Here is a 22,769-nt window from a genome sequence, read left to right on the forward strand (position 1 = left end):
CCCCCCCCTGCAATGCTGATGCGGCCCTCAATGAAATTGAGTTTGACATCCCTGTTCTAGTCCAACCCCCTGCTCAAGCAGAAGGATCTATACCATTTCGGATAAATAGCAGTTCAATCTCTTCTTAAAAACTTTCAGTATTGGAGCACCCACAACTTCTGAAGGCAAGTCATTCCATTGATTAATTGTTCTCACTGTCAGGAAATTTCTCCTTAGTTCTAAGTTGGAACTCTCTTTGTTAAGCTTCCATCCATTATTTGTCTTGCCCGCAGGTGCTTTATAGAATAAGTTGTCCCTCTCTTTTTTCTGATAGCCTCTCAAACATTGGAAGACTGCTATCATGTCTAATCCTTTTCTTTGTTGGACAAGGCATACCCAGTTCCTGCAACCATTCATCATATGTTTTAGCCTCTTGACCCCTAATCGTCTTTGTTGCTCTTCTCTGAACTCTTTCTAAAGTCTTAACATCTTTTTGTATTGTGGTGACCAGAATTGAATGTAGTATTCCAAGTGTGGTCTTATCAAGAGAGTATATAAAGGTACTAATACTTCACATGATCTTAATGCTATCCCTTTGTTGATGCAGCCTAAAATTACACTGTTTTGGGGGGCAGCTGCAGCACACTGCTGGCTCATACTTAAGTAGCTGTCCACTAGGACTCCTGGATCCCTCTCACAGATGCCAGATGCCACCTATTCTATATTTGTGCATTTGGTTTTTCTTGCCTTACTTTTCTTGCCACTGAATTGCATTTTGTCGGATTGCATTTTGCAATTTGTAAAACTCTTAATGTACTTACTGGATATATTTTTATATTTAATTATGGTCAATGATCAGATTTTGCATATCTGCCAAAATTTATAGCAAAATGATCCTTGGCCAGTGGAGTGCTGAATATCCTTTAAGAACTTCACCGATGCAAACATAACTAAAATATAGTGAAATTCTTAATGATAATGAAATGGTAAGAAGGATAAAGAAATGAACATGCAAAGAGATACAATACCTAGAAAGCTTATCAAACATATTGACCAGTTTCATTGCTTCATATTCCTTTTGTTCCTCAGTCATTTCATCCATTGGGTTAGGCATTGGCTCTTCTAAATGACCTGTAATTAGGTTAATGCTTTGGGAAGTGGGAAAAGAGAAAAGAACAAATAAGAAAAAATCTTCAAAAAGATTTTTCAAGAACACCGTTCCACACGTTTTAAAGTAAAATTGGAAATATCAGTTTATCCCAAAACACCTCCAAATGCCTTCCAGAACTGGAAAGCACTTTTAGTTCTCAAAAATGCACATTAATTTAAGTTTTATGGCTTCTCTCAGCCTTTGCATCTCAAACTGATTCTGCTCATAGTTAGTTACAACCCATTACTTATATAAGTACTGCTCTCTTAACTTCCACTTTCTTCAGCGATTGTTCAAAATTATGAAGGTGATGAATGAAGGGGTTTATGATTGGTCCTCAAATTTCTAGCTGTTGCTTTCCCCCCAATCACATGAACAAACGTACTCCTTTTGCACTGGTGCAGTAGGACCTCCCTAGCACTTTATCCAGGGCCTCCATTTATTTCCCAACCAAGGCCTTTTTTCACAAAAGAAGCCTGAGGTGTGAAGGCTGGCTTTGGCTACGCCAGCTGAAAGAAGAACTTTTTTGTGTTCTTCTTTTGTGCTGGTGCTGTCGGGGTTTTCTTTCATGCACCAGTCTTGCAAAAGACCCTTAGCAGGGTGTTAACGGCGCCCTGGCTGGTGCATGGAGGCCTTGGATGATGCATGAGAGAAGCCCCAGCTGCACTGACAGAAAGGAAGGTGGCATAAAAGAAAGCCCTTACTGGTACAGTAGTGGCAGGTGGTGTGGTGGAGGAGCCATGGACAAGGTTGGGTGGTAGGGTCAGCTGGCAGCAACAGTAATTTGGCAGCCAAAAGGTGAAGGGGGAAATAGTCAAGTGTGTGTGCGAGTGTGTGCTGAAGAGGAGGCAGAGGCGGCTTGGGGTCTGGAGGGACTTGGTGTGAATGGCTTGGATTGGGGTGGGTCCACACCTAACTATTAGTGAAATTCAACTAATGATGACAATGGACACTGCCGCGATTGCTATTGCTGAGCAATGTAGTGATGTGACATTGCACTTTATGACCATATTGCTTAGCAACAAAAATTCCAGTACCAATTATTGCTGTTAACAGAACAACAGAGTTGGAAGGGATCTTGGAAGTCTTCTACTCCAACCCCCTGCTCAAGCAGGAAACCTTGTATCATTTCAAACAAATGGCTGTCCAATCTCTTTTTCAAAACCTTTAGAGATGAGCACCCACAACTTCTGGAGGCAAATCGTTCCACTGAATAATTGTTCTGTCAGGGAATTTCTCCTTAGTGCTAGGTTGCATCTCTCTTTGGTTAGCTTCCATCCGTTGCTTCTTGTCCTGCCTTCAGGCGCTTTGGAGAATAGCTTGACTCCCTCTTCTTTGTGGCAGCCCCTGAGATATTGGAACACTGCTATCATTTCATTCCTAGTCCTTCTTTTACTACCAGTTCCAAAAGTCAGGGGCCAATTCTCTGACAAAGAGGGGGGAGGGGAAGAAATGGTATAGGTCAGTGTTTTTCAAACTTGGCAACTTTGAGATATGCTGGCTGGGAAATTTGGGTAAATCCACACATCATAAAGTGGCCAAGTTTCAAAAACACCGACCTAGGTGAAGGGAAGGGAGGCAGAATTCAAGCCATGCCGTACTTTGGCTTTGCAGATTTGTATTCCTCTGTGTCCGTGTCTTCATCATCTGAGTACCAGGTTTCCCCTCTTCCTCCAGCTAAGAGGCCCCTGGCTGCCAGCAGGCCTGCTGCATTGCCATACCCAGTGTACTTCAACAAGCTGTCAACTGCAAAACAATAGGAAACAATCAAACTGTGGCTTGAAGATAGAATAAGATTAACATTTTTTCATTATTGGATTTGAATTTAAGAAAATCCCTCTTTGGGCATTAAATCCAACTGAGACAGACAGACAGACAGACAGACAGACAAGACACTTATATACATAAGGATCACATAACTGTGTGGAGTTACTTCAACCAAAGTAGCTGAGTGGTAAATCTGAAGAGTTTTTCAGGGGAGGAGAATGAGAGGAGGACTTGCAAACAGCAGGGGACAACCCTAATAAAGCAGAATGCATACGCTTATTGAAAGCTGTATTCATATTTTAGATTGGGTTTTTAACAGGTCAGTTTAAAAAGAAGCCTTCTACATGCGACTTTATACCCTGTACTCACTAATTAAGACTTTATAGCTAAGAAAAGGCTACGCCTAAGTTTAATAACTTCTATTTGTCTTCAATTTAGTCTGGCTTAAGATATTTTTAGAGAGAGAAATAATAGACGAGTTGCCATAAAAAGTAAAATGCCTGTGTGCATTTTATAAATTGTTGTTGATTGACACATCTGTAAAATGCATCTTCCAGTACTTCTAGATTTAATTTTAAAAAATTATTTGGCAACAAATAGCCAGCTCAGCAAGGGATTATAGGTGATCCTCATTTAGTGAACACTTTTGTTCAGCAACTATCTGAAGTTACGATAATGTTGAATGAGGAGGCTTACAGCTGGACCTCGAAGTTGCAGCCATCAGAGTTCTGGCAATCATGTGATTGTGAATCGGTTGCTTGGCAACCGGCACACAATTACATTGGTTGCAGAATCCCACAGTCACATGATCACCATTTGAGATCTTTACCTCCAGCCTCCAACAAGCAAAGGAAATGGGTTAGAGTTGGTCTTAATTGTTGCAACTAGAGCTGCTGTTGTAAGTCGGAATGGTCATTCTTTATGCTTGCGTTGCTTAGTGACAAGAGTTCCCAGTCCCAATTATGGTCATTAACTGAGGACACTCTGTATTTGCACATATGCTATAACCACCCTCATGGTCTAGTAAAAAACCTCTGTACCTCTCTCCTTACAAAGAACAAAAAGGAATTCTGCAGCTATTTGCTTCACTCCCAGATCAACATGAGTCATAAGACGCACTAATTTGTTTCTCAGTGTTGTGCCCACTTCAGGACGATTAGAAACATCTCTCAAAGGAGGCAGCACCTAAAGACACAGGAAGATAAGAAGAGGAATTAATCCTAGTGCAAGGTATTGTCACACTTATTCCCTTGAATTCCTCAAAACAATTCCACTTTTTTTTCTGGCTACCTAAACAATTTGCATGAGGGCAAGAGAAAGTGGGAGCACTAAACTGCACCCTTTTGCCCATCTCCCTCTGGCCCTGGCCTGCATCCAACTGGTTGGTGGCAAGGTCTGACAGACAATAGGAGACTGGCTGCTTTGGTAAGTGTTCTATCCAATCATTTCCCAAGATAATGGAAAACAATAACAATAATAATAAAGTTGGAAGGGACCTTGGAGGTCATCTAGTCCAACCCTCTGCTCAGGCAGGAAACCCTATACCATTTCAGACAAATGGCTGTCCAGTCTCTTCTTAAAAACTTCCAGTGTCGGAGCAATCACCACTTCTGGAGGCAGGTTGTTCCACTGGTTAATTGTTCTAACTATCAGGAAGTTTCTCCTTAGACAAACAAAGCAATGCAGCTAATAGTACAGTAATAGCACCAATAATACTCAGCTTTATTCCTTTTCCCAATGACCGCATCTAAGTTTTGAATTAGAAACTGCAGGTTAGGTTATCAATAAAGATTGATTTTAGGATATTTTTTTTAAAATACTTTTCAAAGTTAGAACATTTTCTGTAGATTTAGGACTTGATGCACCACTGCTAAATCTTAATGATATGAAATTGCTATGAGAGGCTCATCTGTAATGGGGTGGGAGAAAAGAAGAAGGTCATGAAATATTCAGTTCTAAAAAAAGAATGTGACTCTCCATTTTTGGGGACCATATGACTCATGCCATTATCCTATTTAAGTATGCTTGTTGCTTCTTATAAATGTTACATTTATACCCCATTTCATCCTAAAACACAAGCACATTTTATTGTTTTTCCAAGCAATCAGAACGTAAGATGTCTAGGAGAAATAACAAAAGATTTTTTGTTGTGGACTTGGGGTAATGCAACTCCTTCCTCAGAATGGTCTAACACTGTATCATTCTGCAGCCTTAAATGAAAACATATGGGGTGAACATCATAATCTTAATAAAAATAGACTATTTTTATGACTCAACAATTTTAACTCTCTTGCTTTCATGCTCTTGTGAATATATGAGGTCGTCCTCATTTAATAACCATTCATTCAGCCACTGCTGAAACTTACTAGGTGCTGAATGAATGGTAGTTTTGAGTAGACCTTGTACTGATAGTCATCACAATATCCCTGAGATTATGGAATCATGATTCAGGCGCTTGGCACCTGATCATGATTCGTGACTTTCCCTGCTGGTTTCTCGCAAACAAAATCAATGGGGAAACTGGAAGGAAGCTGGAAGCAGCGATCACATGTTCTCATTTAATATCGAAAACTGGGACTGCCATTGCTAAGCAGCGTACTCACATGATTTCCAATCCTACTTAACATTGTTAAATGAGGACTATCTGTATATCATTTTCCATTTCTTCTAAATAGTTGTTTTAGGCTGCTTAAGTTGTAAACAAGTTCCACTGACCAAGGTTCATATTTACTTTTAAGAAAACATATACATTGTACAAAATCAGCAATTTCATGCATTTATTCCTTATTCAGCTTTATGTTTGTCCTACACATCCAATGCCAAAAAAATATTGAAGAAGGATCAGATTTTTTAATGAATAGAAATATTTATGCATATTCAGTACAAGAGATTCCATTACATTTTAGTCTTTGGATATCCTCATGTCTCACCTGAGCTTTAATAAACTTCCTAATGTTCCGATGGGACCGGCAGCATCTTGTTAGTAAACTGAGCACTGGAGTGAGGCCTTCCCTATAGCTGCTCCCCTAAAGAATAAAAAATTTAGCAACATTTTTCCAACAAGATAACTCAAATGTTGTGGCATACCAATCTTAATTCTAATAGATAGGATCACCTATTTCCATGATGGCTCATCCAAACTTTAAAACATTTTTAAAATGTAAAATCATTTTTAAAAAATATTTAAAAACTGTATCTGAAAGCTCACAGGATATACACCAGCAGCATGACTAATCAAGTTTCCCCACTGTATGTTTGTGCCTTTTTTCCAGATACAGGAATATCCGTAACATCCCCTGATTGCAACACAATGCATTTTTGACCGGAGTATTAAGTAGTGTGTCAGTCAATACTTTTTACTGAAAATAAATAAAACGAAGATAAGCAGGAAATTATTTTATATTTTGAACTTCCCAAAGACTCTGAACAAACCAGCTGAACTATTTATTCTCCACATGCAACTTTGAGTCAGAGTTTTAGTGTCATGGTTCCGACAGATGAAACTCTTCAAAAGAACCTTGAGGCATTGTTTACCTTAAAGAATCTTTATTTTGAGTAGCATAACATTGGCAGTGCATAATCGAAGCCAAAAACTGAATTCCCCTCCCCTGAGTACATAGTATCAAAGCACAATTCCCTCCTCCAATTAACAGTCATAAATCACATTCCCCAATTAGTTTGAAGCGGGCTCTTCAGTTCTCCAGCCCGCCAAATCCTTGTCAGCTCTGGTTACAATAACCTTGTTTGTCTCGCTAGGCATGGTGTTGTTTTGTCTAGCTGGACTCTCGTTCACATCCGCCCTCCCAGCATCATCTAACTCTAAAAGCAAAAGGTAAAAAATGGCTACATTTCCATCTGTTGTCAATGCAAAAACATCCGATGCTAGCAGCGTTGACATTTAGTTTGTGTTTGGGTATTCAGATGAATATTCAATTTGTTCCATGACCGTGTATTTCTCATGGCCATGTTCCAACCTTGATTTATTTTCAAACATCTAAAACGTGGGGGTTAGTACGCAAGGACTATTTTGATTAAGAAGCATTCTATAATACTGCACAATTAAAGTCCAAGCAGCATTATGCTGCAAACAATGGAACAAGGCTCCCAAATTAAAAAGTTCTTACCTTGTCAATTCTCTTCTCCATGAACTTCAAAAGCACCTGAATGGCATCCATATTCATGCCATTGTATTTCACATCAGTTTCCTTTGCCTCTTCTTGAGTTGATGGACTGATAAGGACATCCAAGCAAGAGACTGGAACATTACTTAACAGGTTGATCGCATTGCTGAAAGAAATTTTAAAAGGTATTCTCTGAATGTAAGTATAATACATACTTTTGTGCATAATATGCGAATGAAGCCCTTGAAACATGGACAGAACAGCATGGATCATAATGTTGTAATTTTACACAACAGCTAATGCACCTCAATACTACAAGTTACATTTCAACTATTTTACACTTTTCTAATTGGTATTTTCAGAAATTCACTAAATTGTTGTATTGCATTTTTAGGATGTAATATGGAATCAAAACACAAAAGTGTCTTGGCTATGAATTTTGCACTTTTGGGGAAGAGTACAGAAGCATGCAAGGAAAAGCTTACCCACCCTGGGTAAGAGAAAACCAGAGTCACAATGCTGTCTATTTATTTATTTATTTATTTATTAAATTTATTTAGAAGCTAGAAGCGGTATGCTAGTAGCTGCTTCTGCTAGCATGCTTCTTCTGTCATCCATGATTCAGTCATCCATGTCATCCATGATTCAGACTGAAAGGTGGTTATGGAAAGAGCAGCTGCCTGATCACATCATCATTTTTATATTCTCTGTGACATACAAGTAAACACAGACTCCAATCGGCCAAACCACTCAGCAAAGGTATTCTGGTAACTTTCCACTTAGATTACTGCAATGTACTATATATGGAGTTGCCTTGGAATCTAGTTCAAAAGGTGACTGATGAAATAGTAGGCTTGTGCTTTCTTCTGACTGTTAGTACACTTCTGGGGCAAATTTAAAATGCTGTCTCTATCTACAAATGCCTAAAGGTTTGAGGCTTTAGTGTCCGAAACCAGTGTTATGTAAACTTGGCAATTTGAAGCTGTATAGCAGTGATGGCGAACCTTTTAGAGACCGAGTGCCCAAACTGCAACCCAAATACACTTATGCATAGTCGGGTGCCAGGTGGGCATGGCCCATTGGGTGGGTGTGCCCATTGGGTGGGTGTGGCTGCAGTGGTAACGGCAGACTAGGTGGGACTAAAAAGTTCAATCAATCAATTCCAACTTTGCAAGATCTTTTTTTTTTGCCGCGAGAAGTTGAAATTGACTGATTGAACCTTTTTTTTTTTTGCACACGGCGGTGGAGGCCTATAGCGAAAAGGTTTTATAAAACCCAGCTGAAGGCCTAGGACTGGGGCGAGGGCGCGCGTGCCCCCAGAGAGGGCTCTGAGTGCCGCCTCTGGCACCCGTGCCATAGGTTCGCCACCACTGCTGTATAGACTTCAACTCCCAGAATTCCCCAGCCAATATGCAGGCTGGGGAATTCTGGGAGTTGAAGTCCAAACAAGGAGAAGTCCAAACAAGTCCAAACAAGGAGAGTCCGCAAGGAGAAGGGCGGGATATAAATTCGAATAATAATAAATAAAAACATCTTAAATGGTGCCAAGGTTAAGAAATTGTCCTACACTGAGACCTTCATTAAAGACACTTCGCCAGGTTCTCCAACCCTATAAAGGTGAAGTAAGATGAAATAAAGACAATGGCATTTTTAACACTAGCAGCCCATTTCTGGGACACTCCAGAAGGATTCATTTGGTACCTACATTAGGGTATTTTAACAGCAGGCAAGGATCATTTTATTTTAACAGGCATTTTTGGAACTGCTGCTTTAAGTGATATTTTATTAGCCGTAGCTATAAATTACAACAGTTCTTATTGTTTTGTGTAAGATTTTGTTTTAACCTGCTTTATCATATCTTGCATTTTATTTTTTTATTTTTTTGTTTTAGATTTTGTGGTGCTGGATTTTACTATGATGTATATTATGTATACTATAAGTTACAGTATGGCATATCTATCTGTAAAGTTACTGCTAATGAGCAGTTTCACAATTCTGCAAACAAGCCCTTGCATTTTATATCACATTTCCTTCCCCTTCCAAGTCATTTGGTCCATTAACTTTCTCTGTAAGCCTAAACAGATTCACCTAACTATATAGTAGTATTGTTATGTTCAGATATTAGTTAAGAGTTATAGACTGGTGTATTTGGATCCCTTATTTCACTTAAAGCAAGATTTTTACTAGGGTGCAGTTGTATCTGTCTACTAGTATTTTGTCTCTTCAGCCAGTGCTCTTATTTAACTTCCTTAAAGCAGGACCAATTTAAATTGAAATGCTTAACACATGTGGGATTGAGTTTTGTTTTTTACAAAATAATCTGCTTGAAGTAAAACAAGGGTTGACCAAGAACAATAGGATTTTAATTCAGAAAAATAAAGGAAGCTTGGATCATTTTGACGGAAAGCTTCTTTTTGCTGGTTTCTTATGAAGCAATGGTGTTCTCAAACACCTACCAAATTAATTTTCTGGATCACTGTGCTCGAGTTATTCTTTTCAATAACTGGAGTCTGGCTTTCTGAACTTTGTCACTCCACCTGACAGTTTTATTTGTGGCAGAGGAGTGTATGAAATTCTCCACCTACCAGGAAGTCACTGACTATGCACAGATCGGCACAATAGTGTTTGCATTCCTTCTCCAGGGGGTAGAAATGCTGCGTATATTATTTTCTCTCTCAGCTTCCTAAAGATCATTAATCACAGAGACATGACATCCACCTACTCAGGCTCTCAGCCCCCTCCTGATATGCAAACGTGAAAGAAAACAACACTTTAGCACTAGCGAAAGCTGTGATTAAAATCTTCAGGATGGGCAAACATGGCATTTACTGTAACTTATTTCACTGAAATTTGGCTATTTTATGTGACAGAATGCACAGAACCAAAAGAATCTCTTTACTATACTCATTCTTAATTAATGAAGGGAAAATAATTTTTAAATGTCTCTTTAAATACAAATTTAAATTAATAAGATGAACATTCTACTTTTATTAATTTAAATTCATATTCATAAGAGACATTTAAAAAAGAGCCTTCCTTCAGATTTATCCTCTAAACATAGTATTTTTTCTTTAAAAATATCATTAAAACTATAAAGTAATATCTGAATATACTTTAAAGTCTCCATTCACAGTTCTTTAAAATTAAATTCAGACCCTCCAGGCATACTTGAAAGAATCGCTTTACAAGAGGGAACTAGAAAACAAATGAATGGATAAGATTAGACCCTTCGCCGTCTGCACTTTTATGACATTCAACAGCTCACCAAGGTCTAGGCAGAGGCTTTTTCCATGATCTATATTACATTTAATCTTAGCCAAAAGGCTAAGAAGCAGCTGATTGATTTGTATTTAGTATGAAACAAGCATTATTTGAATTTATTTTTGAGTAACTTATGAATATTGAGGTCTTTGTCAGTCTACATTTTTTATGTCACTCAGGTACACCATTTCACTGAACTACCTTAATTTTAAAAAATTGGGCACTATGGGATTTTTCTTAAGTTCTTATTTGGATATAAATCCTGTCTTTCACAATTGCTCTCCCAAACAATGAAGAGCTATGCAATGAAAAGTTTAGGTTATCTCCCGGTTATTTATATTAGAATAACAATAGCAATAAATAAGTGTGGCAGTAAGGTAAATATTTCAAAATACTGTTTAAACAGAGCTTTTACTGTGATAATTTAAGAACAATGAATCAAGTATCTGATGTACAAAATAAGATTTAATATATGTTCATTTTAAAGTTTTTAATTTACAGGGTTTTCAGGGAAAAGCTGGAGAAAATATGCTATCATTATGACTTCTGAAACCAGTTTTATCCAAAGGATGCCACTGAGATTCTTTCTCAGTGATTGGAGGCTATGAAAATCTGGATGGGGAAGAACGAGTTTTAACTCAACCTTCCAACTGAACCCTAAAACAAAATGATTGTGGGTCAGGACCTGATCCTTGGATCTGGCCTTTTCACCATTAACTTGGATAGGGTAGCACTATCCCAGAAAAAGTTGGTTGTTCAACTTAGGATTCCTTGTGGCTCCTGACAACTGTGGTCAAAAGGGGCTTTGCATAATTTAATCTTGTGCATCAATTGTACTCTTGGGAGTTACTGCTCACTACTCATTAATGTCTTTATTTCTCAGTTCAACTACTAAAATACAGTCTATGTGTAAAGTTTTTGGAAGATACACCTGGGTCCAGAATGCGGTAGCATATGCAGTTTTGGGCACACTGTGATACACCCATGTTGCAGCACTGTTATGAGAGCTACACTAGCTTCCAGTAGGTTTCTGGATGCAATTCAATATGCAAGTTGTTACTTTTAAAGTCCTTCATGCCACAGGGCTTGTGAGATACTTGTCTCCAGTGCCTTCTGCCTGTCACCCACAGACTAGATATGCTTCAGGTCCCTTCTAGATTATCTAATGGGACTCTGGAATGATATTGTATTTGGGCTCATCTAATAAATAAACGATAAAAATTCATTAATTGCATACACATCCTGTAGTTTCCTACTTTCAAAAACTGAAAGATTTTTGCAGGTGGCTTTTGAATTTTTTTTAATATCACATTTCACAGGTCTAAAACCAAAAGTTTACCAAAAAAAATCCTTAAATTGTAATAGTGACAATTCTTTTCTAAAATGTTTAGAAAAAAATGATATCTTGGAAGATATTGGACAACTCTGTATCATAACAATATTACCACTGGAATAAAACATAAATCATTATACAATATTGAGCAAGCAAGCTCTCATTACATTAATTCAGTTTTAAACAAAATTTCAGATGGTCAGCCTTGCTTTCGTTTTGTATAGTCCCTGGAATTAAGTGACTATTTTAAGAAGAGACCAATTATTTCAGAATCCATAAGATTAATCATAATATTAAAACTTATGGAAGCTGTGTCCACTATATACAAAAAGCACTAACTTACTTACATCATAATTTAGATATTATAGCTGAGAACCAAATCTAACTAGAATGTCATTTTAAGAATAACCGAATTTGTAATTTCACTAACCTGTGTAATTCTTCAGTTTTATCTTCGGTAGGGCCCAGAGTCAATAAGCAATGACGCAGAATGGCCGTCATATAACGAAATTCATGAGAATCATTCTGTATAAATCCAATTATAAAAAGGAACATATTATATTATGAAGGCTCCTAAGCAGAAATTCAAAATCATGAAAAGACATAAAATAAGAAGATCACACTATAGAATCCTTATCAATCTGAAAGCTTTTGATGCACATATTTTGGATTATTCTTGTTTTAAACTACATGTTCATGAAAGCCAGCAGCCTTCTTCCATCCCACAAACTGCCCCATTCCACAGCGCTGTTATTCATGCAGGATTATGTCACTTATGTCCATCATTCTTTTCAACATTAAATGAGACTTAAATAAAGTAACCAATCCTTATAAATGCCAGGATCCAGCCTCCTAGCTCTATTTTTTCTAGTTTCTACTTGTCACCTTTAATGTAGCTATTCCCTGACTAATACTACACAGCAAAATTTGGAAGTAAAATTGCAGATTTGGCTACACCTTTCTCTGCCACCATCCATCCATATTGGACTGTTGATGAACCTGACCAATCTCCAGAAGATGGCCCACATGTCTTCCTAATAATACATTCCCCTAGAGAGAGACTTTCAGTCCAGGGATCTATCATTGCCCCTGAATTTGTTTTTTTGAACTAAATCTTGCCCATAGATTTAGTTCAGATACTGCCAGTTTTCTCTTTAAAAAAGAAAAATATAACTAGCCATTCTTAAATGATTACTAAAAAAAGATTTGTATGAGAATCTGGACTGAAAAAACATTATTTTTCAAAAACAGCTTTGCCATGTACAATAAAAGTTTGCCCCCCTCTGGTCAAGTCATATGTTTCAACGAATCTATGACGGAATAAAAACCTCCAGAGAATAAACATTTAGATGCAGCAACTTTCTGAAAATTTAGCATTTAATGCATTGTTTGCTCTTTTTTTTTTTTTTTTTGCTTACTGTGAGACTTACAGAAGGACCTTTGCAACTCACACACCAGTTATGAGCATTTTGTAACTGAAACAATGAAAAGCTTCTATTCATAGTCACTCATGCTTTGGTCATCTTTTGATTGGATTATTGCAATATATTTATATGGGGCTGCCCTTGAAGACTACTCAGAAGGTACACTAATCCAGAATGAAGAGTTTAAGTAGCTAGGGGCATGCTAACTGCAAGAACTGAGAAGTTGTTCCCAGTTGGCTTCCAAATGCAATTAAAGTTGCTGGTTGTCATAATTAATTACATATCTTGGGTCAGGGATATATGCTAGACCAGAGGTCCCCAGCCTTTTGGGCACCAGGAACCAGTTCCATGGAGAGAGGTTTTTCCGCAGACCGGAGGGTGTATGGTTTTGTGTGCTGCCTATATCCCACAGATGGGGCTTTGCTTGTTTGTGCAGACCGGTTGCTGGCATGCTGTGGCCCAGTACTGGTCCGCAGACCGGGGGTTGTGGACCCCTGTGTTAGACCACTTTCTCCCAGTTGTTTCTGCTTGTCCAATGAGATGAAAGAGATATCCTTTGAGTGCCATCTTTGAAGCAGTGTTACAGCCATGCTACACTTGTACCATTGTTGTTCCTCTCATTTGGAACAGTGTTCCAACTGAAGTTAGATGAGCACCAACCTTGCTGACCTTTTTTTTAAAAAAAATAGTAAAATATAAATATGTAAATAAGCATGGGATCTGAAATGTGGAGTTCATATTTTTTCAAAATATCTCAGTTACTTGCCCTATATCACTTTTAAAGGATATTCTCATTAATTAACTTTAAATTTGGTTAATTAATAGAGTTGGATTGTTTAAAGATGATGCTATGCACTGAAGCTGAAAAGAGGCTGAATGTTTTAGTAAGGCAATAATTAGAAACTAATCATTTCCCCATAGATGTCTGGGGTGGTATGGTGAACTGAATATGAATAAAGATGAGGCAAAGGCCAAGGAACTGATGAGGAGACCAGTTCCTTGCAATCTCTCCAGATAAGGAGAGGATGGGAGATGGCCCACATGTGCTTTGGATGGCTGCTCCTGACAAAGGGAAAGCAGGACAGCAGTTTTCTGCAATTTGAGTGCCGGGAGGATTATTATTAGGAAGAAAGGATTAGTCATCTTGTTTGTGACTGCGGCACAGCCTTTTAAAGCACACTAAATTTGCAAAATTCACTTTCTAATTACTTTCAAAAAATGGCCTATTAAATATCTTAAAATGACAAATTTGAAAAGACTCATTGGGTGAGTTTATACTCAGCTCTGAAAAAAAGAAAAAAATTAATTACAAGCATAAGAAGAGTTTGAAATGTACTGCAAAAAGTTAAGTAAGATTTTGATCTAAAATGTTATAAGAGTCCTGAGAAATTTGGAATATTGACTTTTACTATGAGGTTTTGGAATTAACTATAAAAAACAAAAACTTTGGGAAACAATTTTGCCTATCTTGACAAATACAAATCACAGAAAAAGATAAATGATGATTTTAGAAACTGGGCGCTAGAAGGATTAAAGATTTTAAGCCGAAGAAAAATATACAAGTCTGATGTTAATATTGGAATTTATAAAATGTTATAACAAAAAAGAACTTTGAAGAATGGAGCCAGAAATTAACTACAATATCAACATCGTCAACAATGACGTCTGCTTCTATGGATAGACTATGTCTACAGAATGTTAATGAAAGAATGTGGAACAATTTTTATATGACAAAATAAATGAAAGAATGTAGAACTATAAATGACAGGGCAAGATAATGATTTGGAAAATGACACTTTACCAAAAAATGACACTATATAAAAGTAACTGTCTGAAGTTTTAAAAATTAAAAATCAAACAGGAAATACAAATAATAAACTGAAAGAATGACCAGCAAAATGTTTTCTTATATGTGCCAAAAGATTTGTTAAAGCCTTGATGGAATCTGTGCACTGCAATAAAGAAAAATTGAAGAAAAATAAAAGTCTATGGAGATTCTCAGTCATCCAGGTCATGGTTGTCCCAAAGGTAGCTTTTGCAAGAGGCAACTGAACTTTCTTATTTTTCTTTTAAGACATTTCATTTCTCATCCAAGATGCTTCTTCAGCTCTGAAGAAGCATCTTGGATGAGAACGAAACGTGTTCAAAGAAAAACAAGAAAGTCCAGTTGCCTCTTGAAAAAGCACCTTTGAAGAGAAATAAAATCCTACAAATGTTTCACTGAATTAAAAATTAAGATTGTTAGACATAAATGGAAAGAATATAAAGTTTGTTTATTTGATCAAGGTTAAAATAAGACTTTTTTTGGCAATGTTCTGGCAACTCTTTACGGACTTTTTGCTGATATCCGACTTGAAAAGTTGATGTTTTATGGATTTGCTTATATATAAGAGACGGAATATCAGATGAAGAGATACAGTATCTGTTTAACCTTATACCATTAAACAACTTTTTATTTGTACTTATGAGAGGAATACTGCAAGTCACATCTTTATACATTTTTCTTTTTCCTTAATATATTGTCTTTTACTTTTTTCTTGAACTTTTTAATTCTTTCCATTCTCTTTCTCTAAGTTCCATTTGTATTATTTTTACTCTTGTAATTAAAGTACTTAATAAAAATTTATAAGAGACTTCTGCATATATCATATTCACTATTGTCTTATTCTGAACGTATAAATGACTCACATTCAAATTTGCAGAAAGAGGTAATGTTTAATTTTGAAGTAACATGAGGTTGTATCAGTACTTAGGGTTTCCCCGAAATATACAATTAAACCAGAGATGCCTAACCTCTTGCATACAACTGTATGTGTTTAGTTAAATTGCAAGGTATTTTCTAAAAATATGAGATGTTTAGTCTACTATTAGAATAAGATAGCTCTGTTTTAAGGAATCTATTAGTTATATTACCCAAAACTGATGTACAAAATATAGAACATCTGTTACTTTAATTTGCTTTAAATTGCACCACTAAATGACAGACATTGGATTGATATTCATAATGAATTTCCACTCCCTCCTTTCCAATTAATTTTTTCCTCTCCTATAACGTGAACACTGAGAGCTGACAACCTACTGCTTTTCAGACATACTTTACTTCAACACCCAGCAATCTTAATCAATATAGGAAATGAAGGTAATAATGGAAATTGTAATTCATCAATATACAGACAGTTTCAGATCATAGTTTTAACTTGCATTCTCCTTATGTAGGCTTTTGACTTTTCTCTTTGGGGCATCAATGATGGCAGAATGTTGTTAAAATACACCCAATAAAATTTAGCATTCAAATAGTTTATTGGAAGTATGTAATTTCTGGAATGAGAATTATTAGCTTAAGTATTATTTTTCTTCCTGTCACACTACAACATATTTCTCTGAAATGCTAATCTACTGATATTTGCCTCAATCTATCTATTTATTTAAGGTTTCTTTGCTATATATTAATTTGACATGAATTAACTTTGCAACAATTTGCTGTTCTAATTAATTTGGTGTTTGCATGTACACAGTGAAAGATATGTACATATTTAACTAGGAGCTATGGGAATACCTATCAGAAATGTTTATAAACAAGTAAAGGAAAGAGCTATTCTTTCCATTTCTAGTTCGGTACTTTTTGGCTATGCTATTTGCAAGCCAGCGAAATAGAGAGTAAATATATCCTTTGGTATTCCATCACTAGTTGAGATAATGTTTTGAAACAGAACTAAACTGCTGCCATTTGGGAATGAAAAAGCAACTGAGTATTTTATCCATACATACGGGTAGTCCTCGACTTACGGCAACAATTGAGCCAAAAATCTATGCTGTTAAGTGAAACATTTGTTGAGTGAGTTTTGTTCCATTTTACAACCTTTCTAGCCACAGTTGTTAAGTGAATAATTGAAGATCACAAAAGCTGTTCACATGACCCCAGGACACTGCAACCGTCATAAATATGAACCAATTGCCAAGTATCCAAATCTTGATCACATGACCACAGGGACGCTGCAGTGGTTGTAAGTGTAAAAAAATCATCATAAGTCACTTTTTTCAGTGCCACTCTAACTCTGAATGGTCACTAAATAAACTGTTGTAAGTCAAGGGCTACCTGTAGTTTGTTCTGGATAAACTTACTGACTGTGGCCTGCCTGCCTGCCTGCCTCTTTGGGCTGTATATAGCTGCATCCATAAACATCAGCGCAGAAATCTATAAACAGAAATAAATATGATCAGAATGATCTCAATTCAAGCCTTACCTCACTGTGTACATTCCAGCTGTCAAGAGTGACGTTAAAGAGAGCTTTCAATGCTTCAATGGCACAATCTGTTTCTTGAAGAGACAATGGTGACATTTCTTGGTCTTCAGCCGTGGTGTACTTATCTGTCCACGTTATGCTAAATGCACTTTCCAAGGCCTGAGTCAACAGGGGCAAACCCTGGAGGTCATTACGCAGCTGGGATCTGATATCTGTGTGCAGGAGGGAAAGGAGGAAGAGGAGTCGTAGATCAAAGCACTTAATGTCTTCCACAAATTGCTGGTCCTTGCACTTTCTCAGAAGATTGCAAAGCATAGCTGCCAAGTTCAGTTCTAAACTGAGTTTCTGGGCAGCTGGGCTATTAAAAACAATGTTGCAAAGGCATTTTAAAGCTTCCACTATGACGGGAAAATCAGTCACATCCTCCAAATGATCTTCCAAAGTATCCAGCTTTGCTAGCTTCATCAAGGTTTGCATGTTGGTCTTTGTCATTACAGGAACTAAGACTTTCTTGTCTCTTGAGAGAATGCGAAGAGCTTCTAGGCAAGTGACTCTATAGGATGTATTTATATCTTTGCTTAATAGTTGCAATATTCCTTCACATAGTTGCTAAATAAAGAAGATAGAAAAGCAGATATTATTTCCTCTGGAATATACAAATCCATAATCACAAAGTTTTAATGGTCTTCATAATGTTTATTTATTGTGTCCTCTACCTGGTTTATTGCTAGAAAGTTATTAATAAGTCTTGAAAGTATCACTAAAAAAACCAACTCCCATCCACAACCAGATCTAAAATCTTGTTTATTTTGAACATACAACTGTTATTACAAAGACAATGACTAAAAGAATACAAAGTATGTTCCAGAATCAGGACATGTCAGAATGTTTATATTCAGTTTTTAGGCTGTTCTCCATTTCTCAGCCCCATTTGGTGTTTCGTGAGATGAAAACTCTCACATCTCAGTTAAAAACTTGTATTTCTCCAGTATTATCTATAGGCAGTTCATCCCTATGGATTTCTGCTTGAGTCAATAATGCTTATATCCAAACTATGATCCATTTCACTCTTGTGCTTGTTTGGTGTTGTTTTCGCTACCTCTGTGCAAGCATGAGCTGGGAATAATCACTGTCAACCAAATAGAAACACTGTATTATATATGTTACCGTCCAAGATTTAGTTTAGAAATGTATTCCAGAATAACAACAATCTAGCTGAGCTTGGCAGTTATTACTATCAAAACTACGTAAATGGAACTAAAATAAAATAAAACTGATCTGCAAGAAACTCCTTCCACAGTTTGGTGTCTCTCTTCTTTAGAAACAAGCAATTATTGCAACAGGGTCTAATAACTGGAAAGCAAAATATAAGACCCTAGGCAGTCCCCAGTGTTTTGGATTCACCAAGATTTGTTTGCCAAGTACATGATGTTCCTTGCCTCCTACACAAATAATTGTCATTGTGTCATGCTCGATTGGCCTTAAGATTTTGTAGTTCATTATGCTGAGGGGTTTTTTTGTCCCAGGAACATCCCAATCCTAAATTCTCAATTGATTTTGATTAACTCCTCAGTAGGAGGCTCATCAAATGTTTTTAAATTTATTGAACTCAATAGAGGCTTGTAGCTTTTCATTAGGACAATGGTGACCAACCTATGGCACGGGTGCCAGAGGCAGCACTCGGAGCCCTCTCTGTGGGCATATGTGCCGTTGCCCCAGCCTCGCCTCCCCCGCAACCCCCTCCTCTCCAGCAGCCCCCCTGAAGGAAAGTCGCCCCTGAGCGTGGCCCACACGGAGCAGCGCAGCCAAGGACATGACAGCCAGGCAGCATAGACAAGACTCTGCCCTCACACCCCATTGTGCACAGTTGATGCTGCAGGGCACGGGCAGAGGGTGTGACCGCCATAGCACTGCTGGGCTGCCTGGGTGATCTGTGGCAGGCCCTGGAGGCAGTAAGTGGTCCTGCGGGCAGGTGGGGTGGGGGATGGGAGGGGGTGGAGCAGGGGTGGGGCCAGTTTTTGGGCACTCGGTCTCTAAAAGGTTCGCCATCACTGCACTAGGAAGTTGTGTTATAATGAAGTACATAAGAACTCTATGGATAAATTAAATAATTAGCTGATCTCCCCTTTCCAGCTTCTTGATAACTCAACTCAGATTGCAGAAAGTCAACATCATTCCCACTATTGATTCTACATGGCACAGAACAAAGTCCTTGACATTAGCAACCACAATTTTAACTGAATTCAGGTAGGCAAGCAAAACAAAAAAAAGCATCCTACCAGGATAAACCACTGTATGTTAATTTGCTAAGCTGATAAACTGTGCTAAGCCATAAATCATAATTTACAAAACACAATGGCCAAATTCATTCTCGACATTGAGCCTAACTGTACTGTCTAACATGGTGTTTCCAAACCTGGATGCAAATATCTGAGACGGTTTAATCTAAATATCTGGAGGACACCAGCTTGGGGGAAGGCTATCTTAGAATGGTATGAGCAGAACATAATCAGACAAGAAATAGCAAAGGGTCTGATCTTTGATCACTGTAATTTGCTACTGTCTAGAGCAGGCATGTCAAACTGCCGGTCCATGGGCCGGATGCATCATACTGAAACCGTGCCCACCCCATTGCCGGCAATGGGGAAAAAGTCGCGATACGTTGCGAGTTTGACATGCCTGGTCTAGAGAAAGCCACAAGATTTGATGAATCTTAAGAAGTGGGCTGTTTGGCATATGAAACTTTCTGATGTAATAAATGGATTAGTTTTTAAAGGACACCAGGATGATTTGTGACTTTTGCTCCAACAGATTAACATGACTGCTTGACAGAGAACATAGATGGTAACTGCTGCCCAAAGACTGCTTCTTTGTACAAACTACATATAAAATTAAAACACACCAAGAGGATTTGTATTTAGTTAAAACAACCAAGAAGGATGCATTTTCTACCTTTGGATAATGCTGAAAATATTACAGTATAATGTTTAATGGTTTTGATTATAAACATTCCTCTGGTGAAGTTTTAAAATACACGCTGGTCATTTGGGTTTAATAAGAAATATACTTCCTCAAATGTTACCAACCATAATCAAATTAATCTGAACTGGCTGGCAATTAAAATGAGACAAGGAAAAAAGGCAGGGTAAATGGACATAAACCTCCATAAAGAGCTAATTTCCATATTACAGTAGTAAATGGTAACAAAAGTTAACCAAGCCATATTTGTTTTTCAACAACTTAAATCATTTCCATGGTCATCCAATCAAATTAATGAAGATAAAAGAGTTTAAAATTTAAGCTAAGCAGACAACCCTAAAATGTATTTTTAGTGGCAGAATGAATGATTAGAAACTAATAAATTATTTAGTAGAAACAGAATCTGAACTACCCTTATTAAGTTAAATTCATTAAGCAGATCAGTGGCTGGGATTATATAACATGCCAATTATCAAACAATTGTGCTTGTTTTTGGCTTAGAATAATGTGAACAAATAAATTACGTTTAAAGGAAGGCCCTCACTTTGACACCATGGGTTGCGTTAGCTTATTAATTGCAATTGTGACTTAATGGTATATGGAAATGGTGATAATTTGTATTTTCTTAATGTCTGTGGAGAGTCTCAGTCATCCAGATCATGATTGTCTCAAAGGTGCTTTTTCTAAAGACAACCAGACTATATTTTTTCTTTGAGGAAGAAGACGACGACGTTTCGCTTCTCATCCAAGAAGCTTCATCAGTTCTGGCTGGATGGTGGGGTGATGGAAGGATTAGTACTGACAGGAACTAATTTGTATTTTTCTTTTTTAGTTTTTATACCTCAATCAAATCTTTACATTATTTGAGACCTAGGTGAGAACAGCAAAAGTAAAGAGGAAAGAAACCAGGAACTGGCAAATTAACCAACTACAATTTGCTTATCTGCAAATATATGCTTTTTGGATCTGTATAGTTCTCTAGTTTCTAGAAAATGCATGCAGCCTCATACCATGTGTTTATACTCTGTTCCTATTTTAAGAATTTATTCTTCCAGTAGCCTTCTCTTCTGCAAAAATCACAAGTATCAGTCCTACTACATATATATGTACTTTACAGTTAAAAGAAATCCAACTTTGAGGGAAGCTTAGGATTTATGTGAAAAATGCTAACTCCTGGGAACAGCAAAAGGTCTCAGATTTATGAAACATTAATTAGATGCTAGCAATGCTGAAAGCAACTCCTTTATATGCAACGCTTTTGCTGGCACCTATGAGAGTTTTTATAGCTGCATTATTCAGAGACTTGCCTATAATTTCCATCTTCTTAAGTACACTATAATACTCTCAAAGGAACCATAAATTTTGTTTCCCTTTATGCTTCTGATCTAACAGCTTGATGTCTTTTGGAATTGGGGCTCTCATCAATTTCCTAATACTTATTTCCTAGATTCACCAAAACCTAGATAGTATGGCTATTTCTGAAATGCTAAATAACCAATTTAAGAATTTTAATCCCAAATATCTTCCAGAAGGCTTTATGTTAACAGGTTATGCAATAAAAAACACTACAAACATTCCTTTACATTTTTTTCTACTGTCTACTTCTAATAAAATAGGATGATTTGGATTAATATTGTTTATTCTAAGAAAATATTACAGGTAGTCGTTGACTTACATCCATTCATTTAGTGACATTCGAAGTTACAATGGAACTGAAAAAGTGACTTATGACGGTTTTTCACACTTACAACTGTTGCAGCATCTGCATTGTCACATGATTAAAATGTAGACACTTGGCAACTGACTCCTATTTGTGACAGTTGCAGTGTCCCAGAGTCATGTAATGACCTATTTGACCTTCTGATAAGCAAAGTTAATGGGGAAGCCAGCTTTGCTTAATAACCATGTTACTATCTTAACAACTGCAGTGATTCGCCTAACAACTGTGGCAAGAACGGGTTGTAAAATGGAGAAAAACCCACTTAACAAATACCTCGTTTAGCAACAGAAATTTTTGGCCTCAATTATGGTCATAAGTCGAGGAGGGTAAAACCTGTTCTCAATACCAACCATCTGCAGACACCATTCTGAAGGATAAAATTTTCATTTGTCTGTTTCATTTTTCTTTTTTCTATGATTGGAGAACTGATCCCAGAACCAGAGAAACTCAATGTACATATAAGTGTTTTCCAAAAAGAGACAAGTTTGCATATAATGTAAACAATCATGAAACTACAGTTACTAGAAAATATAGACTTGGGATCCCCCTCGTACAGTGCAGAATAAGCCTGCAGTCACCATCAATTTATCTATTTTTAAGAGGCATCCTGAATCACCAACAATATTGCAATAATCCAATTTGCATAATGTTGTGGAAAAATTAAACTAAATAACTACCCATGTTTTTTAGTTCAAAGACATGACCTAAACAAAAAAGCTTGAGAAGCAAACAAGCAAATTAAACAACTCATGTGTCAACGCTGCTAACATCGGATGTTCTTGCTTTGACAA

The 22,769-nt window shown here is 37.1% G+C and overlaps 1 protein-coding gene across 1 annotated transcript in view; it reads right to left on the reverse strand.

Annotated features, from left to right (window-relative positions):
* The window catches only part of RIC8B (RIC8 guanine nucleotide exchange factor B), a 38,387-nt gene that overhangs the window by 7,083 nt on the left and 8,535 nt on the right, over window positions 1-22,769 (reverse strand). Inside the window, exons 3-9 of the mRNA XM_015812843.2 lie at window positions 17,280-17,888; window positions 12,042-12,136; window positions 7,021-7,183; window positions 5,827-5,922; window positions 3,937-4,081; window positions 2,731-2,875; window positions 1,008-1,127 (exon numbers count right to left, since the gene is read on the reverse strand). Coding sequence (XP_015668329.1) covers window positions 1,008-1,127; window positions 2,731-2,875; window positions 3,937-4,081; window positions 5,827-5,922; window positions 7,021-7,183; window positions 12,042-12,136; window positions 17,280-17,888 — 1,373 coding nt within the window. The remainder of the gene's footprint in view (window positions 1-1,007; window positions 1,128-2,730; window positions 2,876-3,936; window positions 4,082-5,826; window positions 5,923-7,020; window positions 7,184-12,041; window positions 12,137-17,279; window positions 17,889-22,769) is intronic.

The sequence above is a fragment of the Protobothrops mucrosquamatus genome, unplaced genomic scaffold (genome assembly GCF_001527695.2).
Source record: "Protobothrops mucrosquamatus isolate PMUCROS unplaced genomic scaffold, P.Mucros_1.0 scaffold113, whole genome shotgun sequence".
In the NCBI taxonomy this organism is placed as follows: Eukaryota; Metazoa; Chordata; class Lepidosauria; order Squamata; family Viperidae; genus Protobothrops; species Protobothrops mucrosquamatus.